The sequence below is a fragment of the Ochlerotatus camptorhynchus genome, unplaced genomic scaffold (assembly GCF_037179485.1).
Source record: "Ochlerotatus camptorhynchus isolate MF236.1 unplaced genomic scaffold, CSIRO-AGI_Acam_v1.1 ptg000094l, whole genome shotgun sequence".
In the NCBI taxonomy this organism is placed as follows: domain Eukaryota; kingdom Metazoa; phylum Arthropoda; class Insecta; order Diptera; family Culicidae; genus Ochlerotatus; species Ochlerotatus camptorhynchus.
In genome coordinates this window covers 1,345,543-1,368,370 of record NW_027040584.1, presented here as the reverse complement: position 1 = coordinate 1,368,370, position 22,828 = coordinate 1,345,543, and the positions used below count along the sequence as shown (strand labels likewise).

The window sequence follows — 22,828 nt, the reverse complement described above, 5'->3', positions numbered from 1 at the left end:
GCCACACCACACCAAGTATAGGCGCAGTAGGGTGGTTCAAAATGTCGATTTTACTCCACCCCTCTCAATCGATTCAATAAACGTGCTGATAAAGCCGAGGATAAAGCACTCTAGTAAAAGTATGGGCGAATGGAACCACAAAACTGAAAAAAATGTTCCAATCGAGCGAAGCAGGGCATTTTGAAGGTTTGATTTAAGGTTGAAGCTTCGATAGACGTACAAACTTTTACCATAGAGGTAACTCTAAGACTAGAAGCTCCCGAAATAACGTGCTCAACTTTTTGGCTCAGCTCTGGTACTCTCTTCGGTCCCAAGATAATCGATGCACCCCTCGAAACATGGGAAAATCCACTAACCCCTCATTTTATCTGTCAAACTTTCATAGCGAATCAAAACAAACATTGTGCAGTGCTAGAATTTCGACTAGAATCACACTGGGCCAGAAATCCAATCTAGCGGAGCAAAATTAATAACTCTGAAACGAAGCATTTCCGCGACTTGATGTCTTCGGTAAAGTTTCTCGGGACCATCTATTGACATAAAAAAATAATTCAAAACTCTTCCGCAAAGATGGTGCCACAATCTAACTTCTTTCGCTGACGTTTTGGAGACTTTACGTCTTGAGCAATGCTGTTTGCCTTGACAAAATAAACAACTCTTTTGAAGACGTAAGATTTCCACAGCCTACTGGTTCCGAGTTATATGGAGTTAAAGAAAAAAAATGTCGAAAATATGGTTTTTCTTTCCGTTTCGGTTTTTTTTTTTGTGAAGAAACATACTGGTTTGAGCTTTGAATTTTAAAGATATTGTTGAAAAACCGAAAACCCAAAGCGCAAAAAATCACAACCTGACATTTCAGCAAAAATTAAGCAATGCTCGATAAACAAAATATCAAAATTTGAGAGAGGTATATTTTGGTGTTTTTGAGATTTCATCATTTTAGTGGAGCATGTATGTTTTCCTTTAACTTTTTTTAATGCATTGAAATGGCGTTTTGAAGACTTGACTTCTTATATAAAATAAACAACTCTTCTAAAGAAGTCAAAACTCGACAGCCTACTGTTTTCGTCAAAACTTGTCGGTAAACTAAAAAAAATCAGTTGACCTCAGCTGTATCATGGAATGTCTTATAGCAGGTTTATTTGAAATTTGTTTGAACTGGGATCTTGAGCAGAACTGCAGTTGGTTGTTTATTGTTTATGGTCAGGGATCGTTCATTAATTATGTGACACTTTTAGGGGGGAAGTGGTTTGGGAACTGTGACGAGCCATACAAAAAAAAATTAAGTTTCATACAGGGGGTTTGAAAATGTTCCAAATTTGCGTGACATAATTAATGGACCTTTCCTCAGTAACTTGTACGGCGGTGATGCAGCATGACAACAGCGAATCTGAAGCTTGTTGCAGTGGTACATATTCACGGGACGGGTCAAGTAGGACAAATTGGACAGCAGTATGCCCTAATAAAAAAAATATCATATCCGAACGATAACCCAAATTATAGAACTATTTAACAAATGGTTTGGATGACACCTTTAACACGTCGTGATTTTTGGTTTCCTGTGATTAATAAAAATCACTGACGTGATGTTACAGGTAAACAAATAAATATACAATGTCCAAATAACATGTTTCAAAACGGATTCGAGCTATAGTCGTTATAATAATAGTCTGGCGGATAGAATCTCGGGAACCAATTGAGCTGTCAAATAGAGAAACCAATTGAGCAAATCACGACCAACAACAGAAAAGATCACATCTGCTATTGCGAACAAAACTTCGGAAACCCTTTTCTCGTGACTCAAGGCTCGCCTAAGCAAACTAACACCATCTTTGGATTGGCGAAGGTTTCCCCTATCCGATGATGCCTGTAATTTGCGTTCGATTGGCGAGGAAAGAATAATCAACGTTTTGTTATAAAAGTTCATGGTACCTTTTCAATTGTTGGTCTAAAATTGAATTGACCACTTTGTCAAGCAGTTTAGGCGTGACTTTCTACCAGCGATTTCACAAAACTGGACCAAAAAATTTCTATTTTTTTATGAAACGCACAAATTTTGGCTACTTTTCTCGAGGTTCTAGAAGAAAGAATCTCAAAATAATGTTTTATTTCAAAGTTCGAGTGGTAGTAAACGTTATTTTAAGTGCTCGAATAAAGTGGTTAATTGGTTCCGCTTTATGATAGATCAAAATTCTATCCGCCAGACTATGAATATAGCGACTATAATTCGAGCTTCTCGAAAGTGATCTAAAAACGTAGTGCATCACAGCCCTACTATGGATTTAACATTAAAATTCTAGATAGAGCTGGAATTAGGGCCAATGTCACAATGGGCTTGAACTGAGAAAAATGAATCTGAAGTTTTGAACAAAAATTATTAAATATAATTTAAACTATAAACCCATTCCTAGAAATGAACTGTTCCTAATTATTACAATATTGGTTAGCATTGTGGTGCATTCTGTGCATTATGGTGCGATAAATAAAAATATTATTATTTTTATTTACAGCTCGAAAAAAATGAAAATGTTGCATGCGCCTTTTTGATTTATAGTATCTTGTATCGCCCTGAGGTTATTCGCCCGGCTGCGTTCACAGAAGCTATTTCGCCCCTATGTTTCGCCTGCTAGTTTTTGAAATTGTCTGTTTCGCCTCAATGCTTACGTTCTTTTTCCTGATGGTTTGTTACTATCGACCTATTGCAGTTTGTTGGATTCTAGATAAATTCATGTGTTGGGGTGTTTTCGCTTATTTCGATCAGATTAACAATGTTTTCTTTTGATTGCCAACCGGTAATTGCAAGGAGTAGTGAAAAGAGTCAAATTATATCTTTCGCCTTGTATGGAGAAAATATGTCTGTTTCGCCCCATCTATGTATATGGGAGGAAGCGACCGTAAGAGCCAACTCAATTTGTTGTATAAAAAAAGTTGGTTTCGCCCTTATGTTTTTTGTGTTTTTTTTAAGAAAGCACATTATTTGTCCAAACATTTTTAGTATCGTTTTGTAGCATTTTAAAAGTAGTATAACGTGATGTATTAACCTCCGTTTGTTTACACTTGCGACATTCGCCCTTATTCCAGCTCTATCTAGAATTTTGGTTCTGTTCGAGGTTCTAAGGCTGTGTTCCATTTGGATAATTTTCACTAAGATTTGACACTTCGAAAATAAATTAAGATGTTCGAAAATCCCTCTGTTGTTGATCGGCCGATTTTCGAGAAAGCGTCTGTCAAAATTGATTCCTTGTCTGTCATAAATAAGTCTGCTGGAATAGCAGGCTTATTTGAAAAATATTCATCTGTCAAATTTAAGTGAAAATTCACCAAATGGAACACAGCCTAAGAGGAAGAGGAGACAATAGAGCGTTTTGACGTTTAATCGGCGCAAACTACTGCACCATTTAAATCGAACGAGTGCGAGCAAGAGGGAAACAGATTAGTAGGAAAAAAAAACGTCCATTCATTCATGTGTGCTAGATAGAGAAAGACGATTAAACGTCAAAAAGGTCTATACGTGGGCGAAAACGAACCACTTTTCTGTCAAACGCGAACCAGTTCGTGATTGACCGATTTGAAGTGCGTAAGATAGATATAGGTATAGATATAGATATAGATAGAGATAGAGATATAGATATAGATAAAGATATAGATATAGATATAGATATATAGATATAGATATATAGATATATAGATATATAGATATATAGATATATAGATATATAGATATATAGATACATAGATATATAGATATATAGATTTATAGATATATAGATATAGATATAGATAGAGATGAATGGACGGTTTGTTTTTCCACTAATCTGTTTCCCTCTTGCTCGCACTCATTTGATTTATTTATTTATTTATTTAACCACCATCTTTGACATTTTAGCCATACAGACTGTTTAAAGCGACTTAATCCTATTCTTAAAAACTGGTCTACTTATATTAAAATCAAAAACATCACACACATCATTAAACAGTCTGCAACATCTATCGAGAGGATTGTTATAACCGTAAGCTGTACGATGTCCGGGAGTCCACAGAAAGTAATTGATGAATCTACGCGAAACTGAACCAGTGCATGCGACACCTAGATTTGAAATCCAAAACCACAAAAGTGATGATGTACTAAAAAATATTCCATACGATTTGACAGCTAGCAAAACGTCATTATCATTTTCACATCATTTCCATCTGCTGGCCGACCGTAACGTAGATTCATCAATAGTTGCGGATACGGTGAGCTGGAGTGTGGAAATTGATGTTCCCGAGCAAACAACTGCAGTCAATATGATTACTAATCATGTCAAATATGAACATCCTCTGGAGAAAGACTCGGCGATTTGTTAGTGTTTGCAGTCCAATAAGCGCACATCTAGGCTCGTACGGAGGTAAGCTATCTGGATTTGTCCATGGCAGACGTCGTAATGCAAACTTTATAAACTGTTTCTGGATTCTCTCGATGCGCAGTACATGAACAGTATGATATGGAGCCCAAATTTGTACTCCATATTCAAGAACACTGCGGACCATAGAGCAGTAGAGTGATGCAAAATTTGAAATTTTCGCTCCATAATACTTAAACGATTCCAAATCGGATCCTGACTAACCTCTCAAAATTTGAACCCATTTGGTGAGAAACTGAGATGGCACAAAACATTTGAAGTTTGTATGGGAATTACTATGGTAAAACCAAGATTTTTGTTCATGTCTATCTAATAAATCACCATATCGGTCTGCTTCAAAAGCTTTCAACTGTACTTATAGCAAATTTTTTCCAGTTACAACTTTGCTCAAGATCACTTTTTGATTAAATGCAAGGATCGAAAGTTATCAATGGTTCAATGTGCTGATGTCTTATGATCATGCTCAATCAACTGCTCAGCAGGCAACATTGGTGTTTCTGGGGCGTTGAATAGGACACACAAATCATGGCTACTATGTCACACTGCAAAATACAGTGTTGCCTACAGAGCAGCTGCTTGATCATGTCATAAGTTTACCAATCTCTTAAATAATTAATAACTTTTTCCTGTCTCGTTTTACATAGAAACGATCTTCAGCAAAGTTGTAGCTAAGAAAACTTTCTATAAGAATGGCTATAGAACTGTTTCGCAGCTCAATATGGAAAAAGACTACACGGTTAGAAAAAAGTACCCAAAATTAAGTTCTTTTCACTCATCTCGGCACTATAGTGCAGGAACCCAAAAGTAGGTAAAGCGGGTCAAAGTAATTTTCATTTACTTGTGTGCAGTTCGTATGGAATTTTCCACTGGCTTTTTAACCAAAAGTAAGTTAGTTGTACCCAACAGTAGGTGAATATGATTATACTCAACGTTGGGTTCCCACACTTTACTACCCCTGTTGGGTGGTTTTGTTCCTCCGTTTTTGACAACATTAGTAGGAGAAAAGGAGACAAACAAGTCAAAAGTAGGTAAAAGTGAACTTGCCTTTGGGTACTTTTTTCTTACCGTGTAGAAGGCAATGAACAAAAAGTTGAGATTTCCCATAGTAATTTACATGTAAACTTCAAATGGCTTGTGCGAAGCCTGTTTCTAACCAAATGAGTTGTAACTTTGGGAGGCTAATCACGACCCGATTTGAAACCATTTAAGCACTGTGGAGCGAAAAAGTCAAATTTTGCATCAGTCTAGTGTACACGTCGTCGAATTGTGCAGTATTGCGGCGCAAAAATCCTAGCATGGAGTTGGCCTTTGCAACTGTCATGGATATGTGCTCGTTAAACCGTAGTTTGCAGTCCAAGATGAGTCCTTTCCAGCGGCGATTGATTCATAGAGTAATCAAAAATGATCGGAGAGTGAGAGCGGGTAAGGGTAATCACTTTGCATTTGGCAGCATTGGCTTGCATTCCATTCATCTGACACCAGGATGACAATCGCTCTATATCAGCTTGTAGTGCGCAACAATCCACGATCGATTTGATCACACGGTACAGCTTAAGATCGTCCGCATATAGCAACTTGCAGGAACTTAGCATATCACACACGTCGTTAATAAACAGAACGAAAATGAGAGGTCCTAGGTGACTCCCTTGTGGAACCCCCGATGATATATGGAATACCTCGGATCTAGAATCACGTACCTTAACGAAAGCCTTCCTGGATGATAAGTATGATTTCAACCAACAAACGATCCACGGTGGAAGACCAAGGCGGTTTAGCTTCATAATGGCTAGGTCGTGAGGGACTTTGTCAAAAGCCTTAGAGAAGTCGATGTAAACGGAGTCCACTTGCTGACGCTTCTCGATGCTACCTATAAGAGTGTTCGTGTAAGTCATCAAGTTAGAGACTGTCGAGCGCTTTTTCATGAATCCATGCTGAAACTCTGAGATTATGGGTTGAACAGCTGGATACAACTTCTCATGCGGAAGACTTTCGAGAACTTTGGCCAAACAGTTCAGGATCGAGATAGGTCGGTAATTTTCCACTTTGTGCATGTTACCGGACTCAAGTGACTCAAGATTGGTGTAATTGAGGCGAGCTTCCAGGCATCCGGAAAAACGCCATCCTTAAGCGATCGATTGAAAATAGACATAACGGGAGTGGCCAACGATGCTGCACAGTTCTTGACGAAAGACGGTGGAATACGGTCTGGGCCTGGACCTTTCGATTGATCGACTGAGCAAAGGGTTTGAGAATAGCATCTTGACTGAAGATGAGCTGCTGCAGGTGAATGTCGTATCTTGGTAGCTGATCAATGTATTGCTGCGGTGGAGGAGTTTGATCGGGTTCGAAAACACTTCGGAAAAAGTCAGCGAAAAGGTCAGCAGAAGCGGTGTCGGTGGTAGAAGCTCCACTACCGTAGGTGACGTCCACGGGAATACCAGCTGATCTTTTCCGAGAGTTGATAAAAGACTAGAACGACGATGGATTTTCCTTGAAACCCCTCTGGAGGTTGTCGACGTACTCACGAAAGCGAACTTCCTGCAAACTATTATACTCTGCTTCTACTAGCTGCACCGTATACTTGTTTGCTGCGGTCCGGGAACGAAAGTAACGTTTTCGAGCTTTACACAGACGGTTACGCAGATTACGCAATTGCGGATTCCACCAAGGCTGTTGGAATTGCAAACAAGATTTTCGTGTCTTCACCGGAACAGTATCTTGGATTACTTTATAGATGTTGTCGTAGAATACAGAGACGGCGGCATCAATGGTGGGTTGGTCAAGTATTTGTACCCAATCCAAGGCGGCAATCCTCGTGTTAACAACATCGAAATCACATTGTGCAAAATTATACTCACTGCGGGCTGCTGGGTACGGGAGCGGATGATGTCTCGAACGGGAGTCAACTTTTAGAACCAACGGCTTGTGGTGACAATCAACTTTCATAATTGCAGAGGGTGGTTCAAACAGTTCGATGCAATCGGAGTCACTGACGAGAACCAGGTCAAGAAGCTTCCCAAGCAACACAGAAAACATCTCAATTCTTTTATTTTTCTTTTTAAGTTGCCCAGAAATCCCTTAAATGGTACAGGAAATACATCTTGATACGACAAAGTTTCAACTTTGTTGGTTCATTTACTTTAGGTCACAATAATGAAACTCAACTGTTTCAATGTACTGCTTGGATGACCTGTCAACTCATGCCTCAAATGGGAGGAGCAAACATGTTACACTCAAATTGGTATGAAGTTATATGCTACGTGATATTGTATGAAACACTTGAGCAACAAATCTAACTTGTGTTGTGTTTGTTGAATGAGAGTTCCATAAAACATTATGTTTCTTAAAACTTTTGTGTAACAGAGTGTGAACAATATGTTTTTTGTACCTATTGAGCAACTGTTTCGAAATGTTACTAAAAAGTTGACGAACCTAGATGTGTTGAAGAACCTATTTGCAATCTTGTTCCAATTAAGCGTATGAATCTATAAATTTTCAAACTTCGTTTTGCAACCAACTGAATCAAGTTGTCACTGTTAAAGATTGTTGTAACCATCTAGTATCTACCATGGCTTATATATGTCTTGTCACTTTGATGTTGTAAAATATTTTTGGACAACATGGCAAAAGCGGAGAAATCGTAATGCATGTGCTAACATCTGCATAAGAAATGGAAGACCACGACGAGGACGATAGGATTACGGATGGCGGGGAACGATGGTGACTAAAGACGATGCCAACAGCGGCTAGCATGGCCGTAGTCTCTCAACCAACCGGGTGTTCCAGAGGGCTAAATAGAACGGTGAGAAACCTGAGGTGACGATGGATTGGTTGTTAGCTGGAGGCAGCAAATATGTTGATACCGCCGAACGGAGATGTGGCCGTTGATGATTCGTTTGAGACGGAGCTCGTATTTGCCGGAACTGCTGGCGAACTGGAAACGGCACCAAATAGCGGGTGGATTGCCAGAACTACTGGCTTATAATGCCGAAACCTGCTGACTGCTGGCGGAGGAGCTGTACCGATGTCGCTACCACTCGATGTCACGTTGCTACTGACAAGTGACGTTTAAAGCACGCACATACTCAACAAATTCTATGATTGTTCAAACTACGCATTTGCTACTTATTTTCAACATAACAGTAACATGGATACCATCAATAATACGTAATGGTGCAGTTATGTTGACAAATCGTTGCGGTGTTGTTGCAGTTCAATGTGAATCATTAATTTTAATATCCACTCATCTGCAACGTAAAAAATACTTGTTGTAAACTTTTCAAGATGTCTTGAAAAATAGCTACATTATTGTTACGTACTATTTAACATGTTTGCAACAGTTCAGTGAGCTGGATTATATTTGGATGAACCGTACACTACCGGCCTAAATAATGTAGCTATAATGGAGAATGTTCACAAATATTCCAAACATTAAAAAATTAAATCAATTCAGAATTTTACACTTGTTAATGGTTATGAGAGGGCGTTTTGATTTGTTATCGGTGCAGGACATTAAAGAACTATATTAAGTTCTCCGTTTTGGTTGACTCTACTTTCTTATGGTGTAATGTTGTTCAGGTGAAGGCTTTGATTTGTATTTTGTCAAAATTTCGATAGAAATCTTTGCTTTATAATTATAAGCTATTTTTTAAAAGATCAGTGAATGATGACTAGATGATTATGAAAAGAAGTCTAACGGTTTGCGTAATCGACGTAGTGAAATAGCTTTAATTCTCGCCCAATAAACTGGGAGTTTAAATCCTTAGGGTTTGAAGTATGAACTCTAAGCGTTGAAATATCGATCCCATTCACTAATTAGTGAATAGTAATATTATGATCGACCAAGGGGTAAAAAAGCAAGGATTTATGTAAGGATTAGCAAGGATTTATTGACCAGAAATTGATGATACGCAGCAGCTAGCTGGTATATTTATTTGGAGTTGAATTTTTGTTTCTTGTTTCCGGGAGTCATACGAGTCCCACAACTGATGATGATTACTTATGGATTGATTGATTTTTGAAAATTGATAAAAAATTAATACCATTTATTTTATTTAAAAAATATGTTTAAATTTAAATATATGCATAAAATACTTCTTAAAATTAGTTTTTAAGCATTTTTGCGTTCAATAAACTTTCTGTCAGCTAAAAATTAAAATTAATAGGATCAATCGGTACTGATGTGACGGGGTGTGACATGACAACCAGCTTGTCAAAATATCTTGTCGGTGATCGGCTCACAACAGAGCGCTGCCTTGCCTTAGAGAGCCGAAAAAGTCCCTGGGTACATTATGTAGTGACCACTGACCATCCCATTGATTATTGATTTTATTAAACATGATTTTGAGTTTTAAGAACTCATCATCATGCTAATTTCATTCGGTTGGAATGAAACCAAAAATTAATCACATTCGCAAACACAACCGCACATACAAATAAATATGGTTGTATTGAACATGTTGACCCGCAATGTACACAATTAGAATGCTGTTGGTAAGACTAGCAGCCATATGTTATCCACCAGAAAAAAAATCATAATAAACTTATTTTTCAATTTATTCATGTTTCACACCCTATTAACATATTGAGTATAAATATTTTATTTTACAGATCAATTTTTTATTTCGACAAATTTTTCAAGCTGCAAATTTGCGGCATTAATTTATAAGTTTTTGAAGGCGTATATAATTAATCGAAGCAAAATGTGTAATCTCACCATAAAACTAGATGCGTTTGAAAAAACGGACTAGTCATCAATATTTTAAAGTAATTAATATCATACTTTTATTCAATGACTTTTTCTATGATTGTCATCTCTGTTTTTGCAGTCTAAATAAAAACATCAGTATGCTTTTTCCGCATCACATCACAAAAATATCCAATGCATTTATGTGGTTAACTTGAATGTCATTTACATGTATTCGAAAACATCACAGTACAGTTTTAAATATTTCAGTGAAACATTGCAGTTAAGTCAGTTGAAAACTCATTTACAACTTGTGTCATTCAAATTTCATGTTACATGCACCTTATTTGCAACACCTTATGTCACAAACATAAGTTGCAAAGAGACTCCACCTTCTGCGCTTTTTAAGGTACAATAAAGTTTTATATGCGGTGCTTCGTCCATAATTTAGACCGTCTATTAGTCACACTAAGGTTGTTGTTACTCACTGAGAAACAAATGGTGTTGCTTGGGTTACCATTCGTGTTCACCAGATCGTTGATTTGCTTCAATCCAGCAGACAGTATGGACTCCACTACAGCGAGTTCCTGTTCTGATGAAGCATTGAGAGGCAGAAATCTTCTGACATCCTCATCGAAGTCCCAAGCTAGATTTGGCAGATTGTAATCGCCCACAACTATGGTTGTATCGTGAGGATTCGCCATACCAAGGAGCTGTTGTACGGACTCAGCGTGTTTGGTGTAAATGTCGGGCTGACTGTTTGGTCGAATATAGATGCAGCACAGGAAGATCGATTGATGTTGTAAATCGACTTGAACAGCAATTTGTTCGAGGCTCTCAACGCCCACAAGATGAACAGCCTTACACTTCAGCTCGGATTTCACGGCAATTAAGACGCCACCGCTACGTCGCAGTGCGCTGGTGCGAGAATTAAATGGTGCAGTAGTGTGCGTTAAGGCTGTGAATTTTATTTATGTTAAAAGTGACATTTCGAAAGTTATTTTCTATTTTAGAAAATCCCTGTGCTGTCGATCGATCGGCTTTCGAGAAGAACTTAGCCAAGGTTGTCAAAAATTAACTTTTTGTCTATCAGAAGTAACCACGCTCGGATAGCAGGGTTAATCGATAACTTTTCAGCTGTTAAATTTTACCCAGAAGTTAAAATAATCCACCAAATGGTTCAGAGCCTAAAGAGGCTGAATTTACCTCGGAATTTACAAAGATACGACATGTCAAAATTGTAACAATCGATTATCTGTCAATTCCATATATGAAAAGTTATTCCAATCGAGCAGAAGACCTGTCAAATGGATAAGATGTCGCCTCTTTGCCCAATTCAGTCTTTTTAGTCCGAGCTTTGGGCTGTGTTCCATTTGGAAATTTTTCACTTAAATTTGACACTTCGAAAATAAATTGAAATGTGGTCGGATAAAATCGATCAGCTTCGGGAGACGCGCCGGAACAGCCACGTCTTCAAAGAGTTGAAAGCGGGGCTGAAGGTACAGAAGCGCAAGGATATTAAAGTGAGGATTCATAACCTCACTTTAAAATACAGGTGAAATTTAACATTAACTTTTTTTTACTAATTAGGTTTGTATTACTCCATGCGTGAAGTTGACGATTTCCATAGTTGGAGATGCTTAACATCAAATATCAGACTTGAAGTGTTCATTTTATACTATGGTTGAGGAGATGAAAGTATATATCAAGAGCAAATTTTCATTATGTCGTAAGTAACATTCGCACCAATCCGAGAAAAATAAAGTTTTGTTTTGATGACCGAAAAGTTATTCCTATTTCCAAGTAAACACATATAATCTCATAGTGATAGCAATGTTTAACATATTTAGCAGGGTTTTAATCATACAAATGCAAATCGCTAGCTTTCATGCTAAAAAATACTGGTTTTTGAGTCAAAAGTTATTATACGTCGTTTGGTGGCCCCTATTGTTACTTAAGTCAAAGTGTATTTACCAGGATATTCGGGAGAATTATCAATTACGTCTCCTTACGTGCAGCCCATTCATCATTTTAGGACCACCGAAATCATCTTAGCAACAAACAGTTCGATTTATTCACTTTAATAATGAGAAAGCGAAACGACGAACGTACACTTTTCACGGGTTTCTCAGCGCTGTTACTTAAGTCAAACGGCATCTCCATAGAAATTGGGTGACTTAAGTAACATCGAAAACTATTTTGATCGGAAGGTGATTCCGTCAAAAAGCAATTTGACTGGCAAATAAATTTAAAAATGGGATTTGATCCTATATTCGGACAGTATATAGTGTAATAGCAGGAGAATCGATTGACACTGATAGCTCGACTTTGTTTACCTTTGTTACATTCGACGTAATGAAAATTTGCTCTTCAATATATAGTTGATAGCTTGATAGTTTCGTTAGAGTACGGCAGTTTGAAAATTGTCTATGGAGAATAAAAATCGAGCAAAAGACAATATTGAGGAAAGCACGAATCGAGTTAATCATCTCCTTTACCAAACTCCCCTGTTGGGGAGGAATGGTGAGGGGTATCGTATTAAATGAACACCCCTCACCAGGAGGAGGCCCCTTTATAATTAAATATTTTTCAGGAGTGAAAATTGGACCGTCTGGAGGATCCCCTTCAGAACTACCTCATGCAATTCCGGGTAGCTTTGCCATCAATCCTCATTGGTTGAAGAAAGTATCGAAGGTAATAACATAAGATTATAGTTAAAACTACATTTATTTTAAAAATATTATGCAGTTCCAGAAGTCGAAGCTGATCCGAATACTGACCCTATTCATTGCGAAGAGAACATGGAAATCCTCGACGAATTCGCATTGCCTTATTTCATTCCGGAACACGGTGGACATGATGAACGTGCTCATGGTGACTCGCAACTGTCTGCGCTGAACCGTCTACGTGCCTGAATGATCAGGACCAGATTTAGAATCGATTGAGTGCGGTGGAGCAAACTTTATATTTTGAACCACCCTAATGCGCAGTGATAATAGACTTCTTGTTATGCTTTCCTCCATTCCACTGTGTTCGGGGGGCCTATGGGCAACGTTGTCTTTGCCGAACGAGTCGCGTGGACGACTTAGGTTTAGAATTGTGGAAAAATCAGTTTAATCGTGACCGTCGAGGCGTTCGGAAGGTTTGTATAGAAGTTCTCCCAGGTAGAGCCTACCGATCCGACTGTCAGTATAATTACCATGCCATAGATAGTGATAGACGCGATGGAATCGGTTTAATTGAATTGCTCGTTTTGGCTCATAAGAGGCTTTTACGCCCAGAAGGTGTGACGGATATGGCTAGGAAAAGAAGAATGTGTATCATCATGAAAAGACGCGCAAATGAATAATTGATTCAAATTAAGCTGGAAGAGGCTTAACACGGTAGGCAGTGACAAGCAAACAACGACGGCGACGACGAGAGAGGCCAATAAATTTCGTTTGATTTATTCATGGACCATGGGAGTGGAAGAATTTATTCTGCGGTGAATAGAAAGAACGTAATGCTGTACTAAGGGCCAGTGTAATTAGATTTCACCTGGTAGAAGAGTGTAACAAAAATGCGCTGTCGTATTAAAGTTCAATGGAACAAATGAGATGTTATTACGGGCGTTGAATTCAATTTCACGTGTTCTGGAACTCGCGATTTCTGCGACATGGCAGGCGACGACGTCACGGTTGATATGCGAGAGCGACGTGTTACGCCTACATTGGCGAGAGAGAAAAAGTGCCGTAGTGACTGGAACCAAAACTCCTCGTTAGAACAAGCCAAAACGGCAGAACACGAACAGGTTTCCACTCAAGGCCGACCCTATCCAAATGGCAATGTATATTATCATTTTTTTTTTGTTCAAAATTATCATATTGTGCTGGCGCTGACTGATGACGGAAGCGTGAGGAGAACTTTTCCGGTCACGCTTGACAAGTGTGTAAAATGGAAATTTTATTCCAACCGACGGATGACAACTTCGTCACAGAAAAAAAAAATGACAAATGTCCTACGCGCTTATCAACTTTTTGTTGTTACTATGGAAACAGGTATCTTCTTTTACCGCCGTTCGTTGACTCTGGCTTATTTTTTGCAGGTATACAAACAAAATAGAAAACCTAATCGAATAATCACCGGATCGTGCCACTCGATAAGGGGGTGTAGCCGTTGTATGGAATCAGCTAACTGATTTTGCATTCTCTCTTATCTACCCGTCACTAACGACGAAAACATCTCAGCATGAGTTGTGCTAGTGTTTTGACCAGCAAAGACCTTCCGGACATTGAGGTAAGCCGCTATGCTTTTACGAGCTTTCAAGTATAACGCTATTTGATCTATTTTATATGATGGCTCTGTTGACAGTGTAGTAACAATAAACGCCGTTAGTGTCAATTACAGTAAACAAGTTGTTGTTGTTGTTTCGGTATTTTCGTTGACGACTCGTAGAAAGCGTTTGTTTTACCTAGACGTTACGTTACGTAACGCTTTGCAAACTGCGCAAAATGTACGAAAACATGTTCTACGCACCGCTGCGAACCGTTTAATCACTTAACCATATTCTATTTGCCACTGACCTTCGCGTTCGCGATTGCCAGCAGCTACAATTTGCCACAAGTGACTGATAACCGGTTGTAGACGTCACAGCTCGGTCTGATTTGTATTGTTCCAGTTTTCATCGCCACACTCCCCACACGCGCGCACCAATCGCCGAGCTTAAATTTGAGGGCTTATCAGTCGCTCACACTCAACAATGGCAATTAGTAAATTTTATGTGGACGCTTGCCGTTGTTAACAACGGACTGCCAATGTGATAACCTCTTCAATTTGTATCATTAAGATAACGGACGTTGCAAATATTACATCATACAGGGACTCATACCTGCTCACGGACCTTGACTAATTTCCCACTTTTGATCCACAGAGCCTGCTGGCACTCAATCCGCGCGTCAAGACCCACGGCTCACTGGTGCCGACCACCGTAACCAAGGTGACCAAGAAACACTGGAAGCGTAACACGGATCGGTCCTGCACGAGCTGCACCCCGCTGACCAATGACTTCTCGGACATCAAGCACACGACCCTATCGGAGCGGGCCGCCCTCCGTGAAGCCGCCCGTTGTCTCAAGTGTGCGGATGCTCCGTGCCAAAAGTCGTGCCCGACTCAGCTGGACATCAAGAGCTTCATTACCAGCATCTCCAACAAGAACTACTACGGTGCTGCGAAGGCCATCTTCTCCGACAACCCGCTGGGACTAACCTGCGGTATGGTTTGCCCGACTTCGGACCTCTGCGTTGGAGGCTGCAATCTACAAGCGGCCGAAGAGGGTGCTATCAACATCGGAGGACTGCAACAGTATGCCACCGAGGTGTTCAAGCGCATGGGACTGCACCAGATCGTACCGCCGAATGTGGCTCCGCTCAAGTTCCCGAACAAGAAGGTTGCTCTCCTTGGAGGTGGTCCTGCTTCGCTCTCCTGTGCCACCTTCCTTGGCCGTCTTGGTTACAAGGACATCACAATCTACGAAAGACGCACCTATCTGGGAGGTCTGAGCTCATCGGAGATCCCCCAATACCGCCTTCCCATCGACGTCGTAGACTTCGAAATTCAACTGGTTAAGGACCTCGGTGTTAAGATCGAAACCGGACGCTCCCTCTCGACCAAGGACCTAACCATCGAAGGGCTCCTCAAGTCCGGCAACGATGCTGTATTCCTCGGAATTGGTCTTCCACAACCCAAGATCGACAAGATTTTCGAGGGCCTTTCCCATGAGCAAGGCTTCTACACGTCCAAGGACTTCCTCCCGTTGGTTTCCGACGGTAGCAAACCGGGTCTCTGTGCATGCAAGTCCGCAGCCACCCAGCGTCTGCCGTCTCTCAGCGGCAACGTGATCGTTCTCGGAGCTGGTGACACTGCTTTCGACTGTGCCACCTCGGCACTGCGCTGCGGTGCCCGTCGCGTGTTTGTCTGCTTCCGCAAAGGTAACAACAGCATCCGTGCCGTGCCGGAGGAAGTCGAACTGGCTCGCGAAGAACGATGCGAGTTCATTCCATTCATGGCCCCAAAGGAGGTGGTCCTGAAGGATGGAAAAATCGCTGCCATAGAATTCTTCCGCACCGAACAGGATGACCAGGGACACTGGATTCAGGATCCGGACCAAATCACCCGGTTGAAGGCCAACTTTGTCATATCCGCGTTTGGCTCTGGTTTGAGCGATAAAGACAGTAAGCTGATCCCTCATGTTCATTCACATCAATCTTCTAACATGTCAACTCTTTTTTAGTCATCGATGCCTTGAGCCCGGTCCCTCTGAACCGCTGGAATCTGCCCCAGGTGAACCCCAAGACGCAACAAACCCAGCTATCATCCGTTTTCTGCGGCGGAGATCTCGCAGGTGCTGCTGAAACCACCGTTGAATCCGTCAACGATGGCAAAACTGCTGCCTGGTATCTTCACTGCTACCTTCAGGGTCTCTCGTTCGACACAACCCCGCAACTTCCACTGTTCTACACCGAAATCGACGGTGTAGACCTTTCGGTTGAAGTTTGCGGTGTCAAGTTCGAAAATCCCTTTGGACTGGCATCGGCTCCTCCGACCACGGCTACCGCTATGATCCGCCGTGCGTTCGAGCAAGGCTGGGGCTTTGCCGTCACCAAAACTTTCGCCCTCGATAAGGACATGGTAACCAACGTGAGTCCACGAATTGTGCGGGGTGTTACCTCCGGACACACCTTCGGTCCGCAGCAAGGTGCCTTTTTGAATATCGAATTGATTTCGGAAAAGTGTGCCGATTACTGGTTGACTGGTGTCCAGGAACTGAAGCGTGACTTCCCGACTAAGGTGGTCATCGCCAGTATTATGTGCACCTACAATGAAGAGGACTGGACCGAGCTGGCCAAGCGAGCGGAAGCTGCGGGTGCGGATATGCTTGAGTTGAATCTATCCTGCCCTCACGGTATGGGAGAATCCGGCATGGGTCTGGCATGTGGCCAGGATCCCAAGCTGGTCTACAACATCTCATTGTGGGTACGGGCAGCCGTCAAGATTCCATTCTTCGTCAAACTAACTCCGAACATCACCGACATCGTGGCGATCGCGCAAGCTGCCCAGCGAGGCAAAGCGGACGGAGTCTCCGCCATCAATACCGTGCAGGGATTGATGACCGTCAAGGCGGATACATCGCCGTGGCCATCGGTTGGCGTTGACAAGAGAACCACCTACGGAGGAGTGTCCGGAAACGCAACTCGCCCGCAAGCTCTGCGAGCCATTTCTTTGATCGGCAACAAAATGCCCGGATTCCCAATCTGTGGAATCGGCGGTATCGACTCGGCGGACGTTGCTTTGCAGTTCATCCAATGTGGAGCTCCCATCCTACAAATTTGCTCATCGATTCAAAATCAGGACTTCACCGTAATCGAGGATTACATTCTGGGATTGAAGGCGTTGTTGTATCTGAAGGCAAACCCTCCGCCAGAGAGTTTGCAGTGGGATGGGCAGTCGCCACCGTTGCAGAAGCTCCAGAAGGGTAAGCCCGTGGCACCGCTGAAGGATGACGATGGAAAACCGTTGCTGCACTTTGGAGAGTACAAGAAGAAGCGTGAGGAGAAGCTGGCACAAATGCGACTTGAGAAGGGCTCGCTGTGGGATCCATGTGCAGAGGAGCTGAATGGAGTGAAGAATGATGACGTTCCGAAGATTTCCAATCCAGCACCGAAGATCAAGGAAGTGCTGGGAGCGGCCCTATCGAAAATTGGTTCATACAAGAGTCTGGACAACAAGAAGCAAGTGGTGGCGCTGATCGATGATGTAAGCTGTTCTAAATTAGGATCAACCCAAGTAATGTAACGGAAAATGTGATTCTTTTTTTATCGACAGGACCTCTGTATCAACTGCGGCAAGTGCTACATGACCTGTGCCGATTCTGGCTACCAAGCGATCGAGTTCGACTCGGTAACGCATCTGCCCAGCGTGACGGATGACTGCACCGGGTGCAATCTGTGCCTTTCGGTTTGTCCGATTATCGACTGTATTAGGTAGGTTAACCCCGGGCTGTTCCAAGAAAAATCGAATTATAAATATCAAAATTTTTAGCATGGTACCGAAGAAGATTCCGCACGTTATCAAACGAGGACATATGAAGACCGCAGTAGCGATCCATGCTCTTTCGCCATCGCAGTGATAGAAAGTGCTAAATGAATCACACTCATTCGGCGGCTATATTCCAAGGACATACACAGGAAACTATCGGTGATATGAATCTTTTCTGTCCGAGTACAGGTTTATAAAGTGCAAATAATGAGTTTGGTTTAAACCATATATAATCAAATAAATAGCATACCATATCGAAAAATATAACTTGAAATCTTTTGATACCTACTGGATTTCGGCTTTACCCGTTCCCGGCATGATTACTGTCTATATACCAGGATCGACGATCGAGGGGGGGTATACATAATCATCTACGTGGACGATTTGCTCATTGCTGGCGATCGACTGGACCTGGTGAAGGAGATCAAGCGTGCTCTTTCCAAGAAGCTCCAGATGACGGATTGCGGCGTGGTTAATCATTTCCTTGGAATGAAGATCCGATACGACCGCGCCACCGGATGCATGTACCTGGCGCAAGAAGCTGCTGTGGACCGTGTGCTGACGAAGTTCGGCATGCAAGACTGTAACCATGTCAAAACCCCAATGGAGAAAGGCTGTTTCCTGCCACCACAAGCTGCGAATCCTGTGTCGCATGCATACCGTCAATTGCTGGGCAGCCTGATGTATACGATGCTGTGTGTTCGACCGGACATATGCTACGCTGTTGGATACCTAGGGCGCTTCCAAGTTCAACCTGATGAGGCCCACTGGCAAGCCCTGAAGAGAGTGGTCCGTTACGTGAAGGGAACGAAGAACTTGAAGCTCCAGTACAAGCAAAACGACGACGCCGAGGCACTTGTCGGGTACGCAGACGCTGACTGGGCATCGGATGCTGAGGATAGGAAATCCGTTAGTGGTTTCGTCTTTAAGGTCTTTGGGAACACCGTGTCTTGGGCAAGCCGCAAGCAACAAACCGTTGCACTGTCGTCGTGTGAAGCCGAGTATGCAGCTTTAAGTGCCGCGGCCTCCGAAGGGCTGTGGCTGCACGGAATCCTTGAGGACCTGAAGCAAGTTCGACCGGACACGGCATTCAAGGTGTACGAAGACAACCGTGGGTGCATTGCAATGGCCACAAACACCGAAAGCAAGCGTGTCAAGCACATCGATGTAAAGCACCATTTTTTGCGCGACCATGTGGCACAAGGAAGACTTCAAATCGAAGCAATTGATACAGCAAACCAAATAGCGGACACGTTCACCAAGCCCCTGGAACCTGGACGTTTCCGCGAACTGAGGACCCTCCTAGGACTGACCGATTCAGGGGGGGTGTTGGAGTAAATCGGTAACGCAGTGTGCTGATCACCTCCTTGGAGACCGAACGTCACCCCTAGCAACCTAAGTTTTCTTAAATAAACAACGGTGAAAAACTTTTCATTCCTGTTCAAGACTCCACTCAAGCTAGTCGTTAAATAAAATCCATTCTACTTTTAAACTTTGCTGTTCCGGTTCTTTCTAACAACCAAGAATCTAAATTACAGATCTTGCGCCACTTGCAAAACCCTACAAACACGCTTTTCAAAAAAACGTGTAACAACTCTTTTCACTTTTTAAAAATGTAGACGACTCTATTGTCAATCTTTTTACAATCATCTACAAACTCTAGGAATTCTAAAGGTACCACAATTTTTGAAATTCATTAAGAAATGGCTAAGTTATGCCATGGCAAACTTGCCGTTACACGTTTTTCGGAGGCTTTGTAGTCGGCGTAAAGTTAATGGGTATCTAATACACATAAATGAATAATTGTTGCTCATTAGTAAGTAAATGTTACTCATTAATGGTTATTACTTTACTTTACTTCAAAATGGGTGAAATTGTACTACTTAATGGGTACTATAATGTTAGAGTGTTTATGATCTGGCATACACTCAAAAAATATTCAAGTCTAAAGCCTGGTACGCAGCTGAAAAGTAATGACGTTTTTATGTGCTACCGGATAGGACACGGAATGCAAAAGAAATTACTTTTCCTCAGCATTTCTTGACCCAGTACGGGGCTGTTCATAAACTACGTAGACAGTTTTTTGGGATTCTTGACCCCCCCCTCCCCCTGCGTAGACAATTGTCCATACAAAAAATTTAAAATTTGTATGGGTCGTGGATAATTTTCAACCCCCCCCCCCTAAACTGTCTACGTAGTTTATGAACAGCCCCTACGCAGTTCAAAAGAAATCGGTAAAGGAAAGATCGATTACATTAGTATCGTGATCGACATGAAGGTGGCGCATTCTGAATGCAATTTCACTTTCCTTGCTGAATAATTGGCATCTTGCAGTGAAACTTTTCCAAGCTTTAGCCTCCTACATTTTGAAGTGAGAACTACTAGAAGGAGGATAGTTTCCAAATTTTCCAAGTAAAACAGTCGATTTTTGGGGCAAATCGGTCCATAAAGAAAAACTAATAATTTCCCGTGGAAACTTTTGCTTGAATCGTGTAAGAAAACGTGTTTGAAAACTAATTGTTATTATTTCGGTATGGATCGGATAGGTTATCATGGAAAATAATGCATAACAAGTTTGCACCCACAGCGAGAGGTTACCTCCTGCGCAGCTGCATTTTTCGGAAAATGGTGAATATTTGCGATTTCCACTAAGATGAAAGTGGAAATTAAGTTAATTTACTTAGGAAAGGTTGTATCATGCTGGTGGTAATGGAGAATTGGTTTTATAGAACGCCATTATTCAATAAATGTTCATTTTGGCCTTTTCTAAGCAAACATATTGATACTCACAATTTTCGATGGAAAACGCACCGGAACTTGATTTACTCAACACGCACCATACTATAAAATGGTGCTAGATGGTCTTCAAAGTGATGACAAATCATCTTTATTTTGAGTAATTGAGCAATTTACTTCTGTTTACATCGTATTTACGATGCAGCATTGATGGAGCCGCGAAATGAAATGAATATATCTTATGAAAGTTCAACTGGAAAAGTCAAAGATGCACATCAGTCTGATCGTAAACACGTTTTCTTCTTCAATTCGAATGTTATATTGGAAGGATTTTACACAGGCTTGATGAAAATTATGATTTAACGCTAATTTTCACGAATTTTATATGCAGTCTGTCAACATTATCATCATCATGCAGTGGCGACATCTGCGTTGAGCTTTTACGGTAATCTTCCAATGGTCTGATCAATTATTCCGTTAGGTAATTTTAACGTTTGTTGTAAAAATGATGTTTTGGATGCATTTTAACAACATAAAAATGGATAATTGTTGATTTTAAAATTAGACGACACCTACCTATGATCTCAAAATTTAGCAAAAGACACCTCCCTATAGCTGTCAAATTTACTTTTGGGAATATTCCTCAAAAATTACTTTTCCGTTTTCTTTTCAGCTGCGTACCAGGCTTAAATAGTATAAAAGTTACGCTAAATCGCAACTCTCCTAGCCGACGCATAGCGTGGTATAAACAGAGAGAATGCAAGCTTACCCTAATAAAAATTGTATGGTTAATTTGCTCAATGACGTGTTCGGGGTATCATCCAAACCATTTGTGGAATAGTTCAATAATTTGGGTTATCGCTCGTTTATAGTAATTTTTTATTAGGGTAGTATAAAAATGATTTATTCATTGAATAGTATAAAGTTGTGGTAGAATGCATAAAGTCCGTTTTGATTGCTTTTTATGTCGGGACTGGTAATGAAAAAAAGTAAACAGAAATAATGCAGAAATACGTGCTGTAATATTTTTATGCCCATAACCTGAGTCATAATCTAAAAATGAATTGTCTTGCATCTACGTCGTGATGAAAATTCTCAACCGAGTCTGTCAATTCTTTTCATCCTTCAGATCCCATTCCGTGTGACTAGGTCGGGAGCGATGTCTTCCTATCAGAAGGCATTTCATCATATTTTTGCAGTATTACGTATACGTAACCCTTGGATTCCGACCAGCAGCACCAGATCGGATTCTTCACAGGCTCAGAATTCAGTAAAAACTGAAATGGAAATTACGATGGTTCCATCCGGTGAAGAATATTGATTTTAATTTTAAAATAATGTTTGTTACATTACCTGTATAAGGATCCCTGCCTGGGGATTGTCATCAGATTTACGATGTAACATACTTGACGGTAAGAATGAGAATGAATTTATTCAATTTATTAAACTTATCCTAGGCTGTCGTTTTGGAGGCACTTGAAGTCTTATGTATTAATTAACCAATCACCAATCGATGGGTTATGGAGAAGGCATAAGTGGAAAAGAGAGTGAGAATTTGGGAGAGACCACACGGTCAGCATTCATACGCTGCCGGCGGGTTTGAAACAGCCATAGTATAATGACTCTGAAATATGATTCTTTTGTTTTGCAGTAAAACGTCCAATTGCGACATGCTAGTGCAATGGGTCGATGACTGACGAGGGTTATGGAAGAATTCGACTCTTCTCAGCATAAAGCTACAAGTGCGGCCTGCTAGCATTGTCTATGGGAAAAAGGGATTTGATGACATGTGGAATGCACATGTCACACCTGTTGGTTGAAAGTGTCTTTTTCGATTATTATATGCCCACCTGAGGCCACGAAACTAAACGACCGGAATCGACGTGAAAAAATTAAAGACCGGATCGAAAACAATTATGCGCCCCAGCGC

The 22,828-nt window shown here is 41.1% G+C and overlaps 1 protein-coding gene across 1 annotated transcript; it reads left to right on the top strand.

The window, feature by feature from the left end:
- Window positions 1-14,173: 14,173 nt before the first annotated feature.
- Window positions 14,174-18,416, top strand: su(r) (dihydropyrimidine dehydrogenase su(r)). The gene is made up of 5 exons (XM_065218841.1): window positions 14,174-14,364; window positions 14,999-16,298; window positions 16,358-17,880; window positions 17,950-18,107; window positions 18,166-18,416. The coding sequence occupies exons 1-5, from the start codon at window positions 14,317-14,319 to the stop codon at window positions 18,251-18,253; spliced, it is 3,117 nt and encodes a 1,038-aa protein (XP_065074913.1). The 5' UTR covers window positions 14,174-14,316; the 3' UTR covers window positions 18,254-18,416.
- The last annotated feature ends 4,412 nt before the right edge of the window (window positions 18,417-22,828 follow it).